Below are 5,785 nucleotides of genomic sequence, written 5' to 3'. Positions count from 1 at the left end.
AGGGGCAGATGCCAGGAGAAGGGTTGCTCCCCTAACCCCTCAACTCTGGCTAGGTCAACAGAGCCGTATGCTTTGGGTGGGCTACAGACAAGGTGATCTGCAGGTGGTGGTGGTGGAAAGGACGATGAGAGGGAGAAGGTCCCCAAGGAGGCCCAGAGACCGTGACCGCCTGGGACTCAGCGGAGAAGAGGGGCTCTTGGGATTCCCATGTGCCATGGACTTTGTGCAGGGAGGTCCCCACCACCTGCCCTCACCTCAGGGGACGGTGGCGTCTGGGTTATCAGGACTGCACAAGCACAAAGCTTAGACATGAGAGAGACCTTGGAGCTTTCCTGCACCTCTATCCCCACCCCGTCCACTTTACAGTGAGGAAATGAGGCCCAGGGTGGCACTGTGCTCATGCAGACACTGTGGCTGATCCAGCCAGCACCCCTTCCCACTCCCCCCTCCTTGTCTGTCTCCAGTGCAGGAATGAGCTACTTCCAGATTCTCTTGTTGTTTAAGCTACTCTTAGTTTTCTATTACTTGAAGCCAAGACATGGTAGACATTTCCTTCCTAGAGCCCCCTTTCCCCACCGGCCAGGTTAGGCACGTTGTCCAGAGTCCTGTGTTTGTCCTCCCTTAGCAGAGATTTACGGAGTGTTGATATGTGGCGGGCACTGTGCTGGGCAGGGTGGCGGGAGAGACAAGGGCAACCAGAAGCAAACTTGGCTGCTGTGTTCCTGGGGCTCACAGTGTCGTGGGAGAGACAGACATAAATCAACACATGAATAAAACATTACAAATTGCTATAAATGAGATAAAGGAAAGAACATCATTCTGTGAAGCTTTTAACTGATTGAGAAGAGGGATTAGATACTTTGAGATGGTGGTGCTGGAGGTATTTAGTACATGGCTCTTGGCGGAGCAGTTCAGGCCGCCAGAACAGCATGTGCAAAGGCCCTGTGGTAGAGGGACAGAGTGTGGCACAGCAGAGGGACAGAAGGATGGCACTGTGGATGCTGAAAGAAAAGATCCGAGAGGGAGAGGATGTGTGAAAACTGCCCAGTGAATGAAAAGGATTTGGAGGTTTCTGAGGAGGCAGCAGGGGAGGGGACTCGGCTGCTGGGTAGAAAATGGAGGTGGGGTTATAACAATAGGCCCATTGCGTGGGTTTTCTGTGAAGAATGAGTCGATGGCCTGGCCGGTGTGGCTCAGTAGTTGAGTGTCGACCTATGAACCAGGCGGTCACTGGTTCAATTCTCGGTCAGGGCACATGCCTGGGTTGCAGGCTCGATCTCCAGTGTGGGGCGTGCAGGAGGCAGCCAATCAACGGTTCTGATCATTGATGTTTCTATCTTTCTCTTCCCTCTCCCTTCCTCTCTGAAATCAATAAAAACATATTAAAAAACAAAAAAGAGTGACAGCGTCAGCAAAGCTGCTGACACACAGGGGGTGAAGCCGACGCCCCCTACGGCTGCAGGGCCTGGCTGAGTGGAGGGTCTCCCAGGACTGGTTAGGGTGGTGCCACCTCTGCTCCACAGAGTGCTGCAGGGGTCCCGCTTCCGGTGGGTGATGATGGATTCTGTGGGAGAGCTTTTGTCCTTTGGGACATTCCACTCCCACACACCAGGGCCTCCAAGTACCGGGTGCCCTGCCTATGGGGCTGGCCCAACGGAGCCAGCGGGGTGCTGGCCTGAGGCCTTGGGTGCACAACTGCCCAGAAAGGCCGCCGCCACACTCACCCGTCTGCAGGGCCTGCTGCTCCTTCAGCAGGGCCACCTCCTGGGCCAGGCTCTCCAGCTGGCTCTTGAGCTCCTCAAGCATCTTCGGGCTCACAACATCTAGGATGGAGTCAGGAGGGCGTGGAGATGATGATGCACATGGGAGGAAGGCAGTAGGGATCGGCAGGGCAGGGGGAGGGGGGAGACTCCGTCTACCAACCATCAGGGACAAGGGGGAAGGACTCCCTCGACCTGACCTCTGGGTGTATGCTTTGTCTGTCTGCTGGTGACAGTGTAAGTATTCGCTCAGGATTTGCCTCTGCCAGGGGGACCTGTCACTTGCTCTTGCTGAGGTGAGACCTGTGTGGCGTTTGCTCAGGGACATTGCTGGGGTTCCTGTGGTGTTGGGATTGGCAGGGGCTGGGCTGGGGGTGCAGGCAGTCTTCCGTGACCCCCAACCATCCAGCCACCCTTCCAGCTCCGAAGAGAACGGAGCACAGAAAGCAGGGCCGAGGCCCTTGAGACCTCCCAGGTTCCCCTCTCCAGGCAGGAGGAATAAGACACAGATCCAGCCCGGGACCGAGTGTGGTGGCACAGGTAAGGGTGCGCGTGGCCTCGAGGTCACAGGGATGTGCGTGACCTGGAGCATGAATTCAGTGCTCGGCCTCTCTGAATTCAGTTCTCTCATCTGTAAAATGGGAAGCTAGCAGCCCCACCTGAGAGGACTCCGCAGAAAACTAGAGACTAGGAGAAATAAAGCATGTGAACAGTGCTGGGCTTGCAGTCAGCCCTGTGAGCTGGGCAATGTTTCTACACCACGGACAGCAAACTGAGGCCAGACTGAAGCAACTCGCCCAAGATCGCAGAGCCAGCAGCTGGCAGGGCTGCCTGAACCCAGGCCACATGGCTCTGAGCTTGACCTTCCCCGCCTCTGACAGCACAGACGCCTAACGTGAGCCCCAGGCCCTGCAGGGAGCTGGTGAGCGAGAGGTCTTGCTCCATGTGTGTAAGTTGAGAGCTCTGTGGGTGGACCCGTCTTCCTGAAATCCCAGGGACTTTAAGAAAACTGTGCTCAGCTTGGGGTGGGGGTGGGAAAGGGCTTCCATGGTCCATTTGGCTGGGCCTGCATGAAGTCCACGGTCATGAGGGGTGAGGTCAGAGCCTCTGTCCATCCATAAGATGCCTTGGCAGGGGAATGGCAGGAAACAAATGCAAGCAAAACCACCCTTGTGTGCACAGAAATTTGTGTTGCAACTTATCAGATATGAGGAAAATGACACCCAGATAAGTAAGGCCAAAAAGGGCGGGTTTGGGGCTGGGGAAGGAGCCTGGCGGGTTTGTGTGTGCCTCGCCTGGGGCTCTGCCTCAGCCGGTCTGCAGCAGCTCTGTCCCGGTCACATGGCGCACCAGCACAGGGTGCCACGTAAAGTGGCACAAGTTGGGCACTACACAAGGGCACTCAGCTCAGGGGACACATGGGGGCGCGAATCCAGGCCTAAGCCTTGCCCTTGGCTGTGCTGGGTCAGACCACACACGGGGTGGGTGCCTTTCTGTAATGTGTGTGTGCAAGGCACGCTCCAGGGACTGGCCCAGGAGAAGGTGCTAGCAGTGCTCCACCCGAGGAAGGTGTGGGAGGAGGGGTCCCTACTGCTCGGGGTGAGGAGTCAGGAGGCCCTCGCCCCAACGCTGTCTCTGAGGCTCAGAGTCGAGATGTGTGATTGAAATGGTTGTTCTCCAGCTTTTGTGCTAAGGACCTGTGACCCCTGTGAGGTCATCCTGCCGACCTGAGCTCCTGGGCCAGATGTGGCCACGTGGCCCCTGGAGTTCCCGCCGCCTGAGCCTCCCTGCGAGCCTCGCCTCTGGCTGACCGACCAGCTTTCCTTCCCCGAGGTAATCACTGTCACTCTTATAAAGGCTTCCAGAAAAATTCTACACATGCACAAGTAAATAGGATTTTTCCTATAAATTCCTTTTTCAAAACAAAGGCCAGCACACCATCCATTCCATTTTCAACTTTTCTTTGCTCACTTTATAAATGGAACCTTGGGATTATTTCCATCAGCTCGGCCCGTTCTGTCTGTCACCCCCCTGTGGGTCTCTCTAATCCAGATGTACCTTTACGTACATACTCCACTATCCACGGCCACTGGCCACTGGCCACGGACAGAGGAGGCTCCGAGGGGGGCCTGAGGGCGCCCACGCGCCCCTCCCTGCTTCGTGTTTTCTGCGCTCTCGGACCTGGCGCGCCTGGAACTCTCCCCGCCTCTGAGCCCTGTGGGGGTGACAGCCCCGTCCATTGCCATGGCGCTTCACTGGTGTTGTCTCAACACAGCTCGAGGTGACTTCACTGCGGGCAAGGCTCCCAGGGCAGGCCTTGCCGCAGCCAAGGTGACCCAAAGACACCCCAAGCCCCAGGGGCGACAGAGGGAGAAAAAGCTGCTTCCGGTGTCCTGGTTTGAGTTTCAAGGCTGGGATACGCTATGGAACCAAGAATTAACTTATTCCTGCCCCCCCTTCTGCATCAAGTATATCCTATGTGCCAGGCACTTTATAAGTTTTGTATCATCAGATCCTCATGACAACCCTTGGGGCAAAGGCCAGGACCCCACTTTAGAGCTGAGAAACCTGAGGTTCGGAGCTTGCAAAGCAGAGCCATTGGCTCTCTCCGGTGAGGGCCGAGCATCTCCAGACGGCTGAGCAAAAGGTTTGATTTCTTTAAAACATCAAGGGGGAGAGAAGTGGATCTGATGATCTGGAAGGTTCTTTCCGACTGTGAGAGTCAGTTCTTTCTGGCAGCCGCCCCTGCTATGGAGAGCACTCCCAGGCCCCAGGGGACTTCACTAACGTTCTCCGGACTCATCCAGAAGGAAAATGAGCCCACGGACCCAGCGAAGGAGAGGGCGACCCGCTCCCTGGAAGATGGAGAGGTGCCCTGTCCCCCTCCTTACCTTTCTTGGCATTTGCAGCCTTCTTGACCTTGGGGGACGGTGGCTCGGCGGTGACCTGGGTCAGGAGGGAGAAGAGGCAGAGGAGCAGGTAGGCCCCCCAGAGCTCCATGCTGCTGCTGCCTGCAGTGCGCCTGGGTCGGAGAGCAGTGGCGCTGTGACCAGGGCTGCACGGCTTCAGCAGCTGCCGCGAGGACCTCTGTCCAGGAAACCCTCCCAGACTTGGCTGTGGGCGCACCCAAGCAAAACAAAACAGAACGCCTGCGAAGGGGGAAGGCTGGGAGCTGCAGAGCCTCGCCTCCCAGGGAACAGCCCCCGGCATCCTGGCCCTGCCTTCTAAAATATTTTCTAGGATTCTGAAAAACACATGATAGTGTTCAGAGCTCACACCCAGGGCAGGTGCGGAGTCACGCCCTTCCCTGGAATTCGCTCAGAGAGGCTTCCCAACAGCAACAGGAGGGAAGTCCTGCCATCTCCCCATTTTACAGTCGCAGAAACTGAGGCTCAGTGAGGTTGAAGGACTTACCCAAGCTGCTCAGATGTTGGGAGCAGCACCAGTATTTAAACTAAGCAGGGCGGTTCCAGAACAGTGACGCTGCATTAGGGATGTTCGTTAGCATGAAGTGCTTAAGGAAGAGGGGAACGTGCCAGCAGAACCAGCTTGGATTTGGGTCCAAGGGCTAAAGTCAGGGGTTTGAGCATCAAAATGGCAGCTCACAGAGGCCGCCTGCAATGGATTCACCAACAGCCCCGGAGAATCTGTGGATTTCATCCTCCCGTGTGAAGGATCGCTGTGCTGGCACCATCCCCCAGGCCTCTCCAGCCGAGGGGCAGCAGGCAGGGGTAGCTTCAGCCAGGAGGTGACCTGGGGCTAATGTTCATGAGTGAACCACCCTCAGGGAAATGTCCCTGCACTAATGCACCCCTCCTCCCCCCCTTTTTATACCAATTTTCCTGCACAAAGAATGATCTTCCTAACCAAGCCCAGAGGCAGGAAAATCAGGAGAGAGCCCTAAAAGGCCCATTTTCGCTTTCAAGTTCCTGTTGTTTTTTTCCTCCAAACTGTTGGAAGTCTGAGTTATAGAAAACACCCTCTGGCCACCCCACCCACGTCAGCCCAAACAGCATGAAAACTTC

The 5,785-nt window shown here is 56.3% G+C and overlaps 1 protein-coding gene across 1 annotated transcript in view; it reads right to left on the bottom strand.

The window, feature by feature from the left end:
• The window catches only part of CLEC3B (C-type lectin domain family 3, member B), a gene marked incomplete at its 3' end in the record, with an annotated part of 5,863 nt that extends 681 nt beyond the window's left edge, over positions 1-5,182 (bottom strand). The window contains exons 1-2 of the mRNA XM_014530283.1: positions 4,652-5,182; positions 1,725-1,823 (exon numbers count right to left, since the gene is read on the bottom strand). Of these exons, the coding sequence (XP_014385769.1) occupies positions 1,725-1,823; positions 4,652-4,970 (418 nt within the window). The remainder of the gene's footprint in view (positions 1-1,724; positions 1,824-4,651) is intronic.
• Between the last annotated feature and the right edge of the window lie 603 nt (positions 5,183-5,785).

This window comes from Myotis brandtii, unplaced genomic scaffold (genome assembly GCF_000412655.1).
Source record: "Myotis brandtii unplaced genomic scaffold, ASM41265v1 scaffold731, whole genome shotgun sequence".
NCBI classification, from domain to species: domain Eukaryota; kingdom Metazoa; phylum Chordata; class Mammalia; order Chiroptera; family Vespertilionidae; genus Myotis; species Myotis brandtii.
Note: the sequence above shows the minus strand (reverse complement) of the source record. Positions and strands in the feature narration are given on the sequence as shown.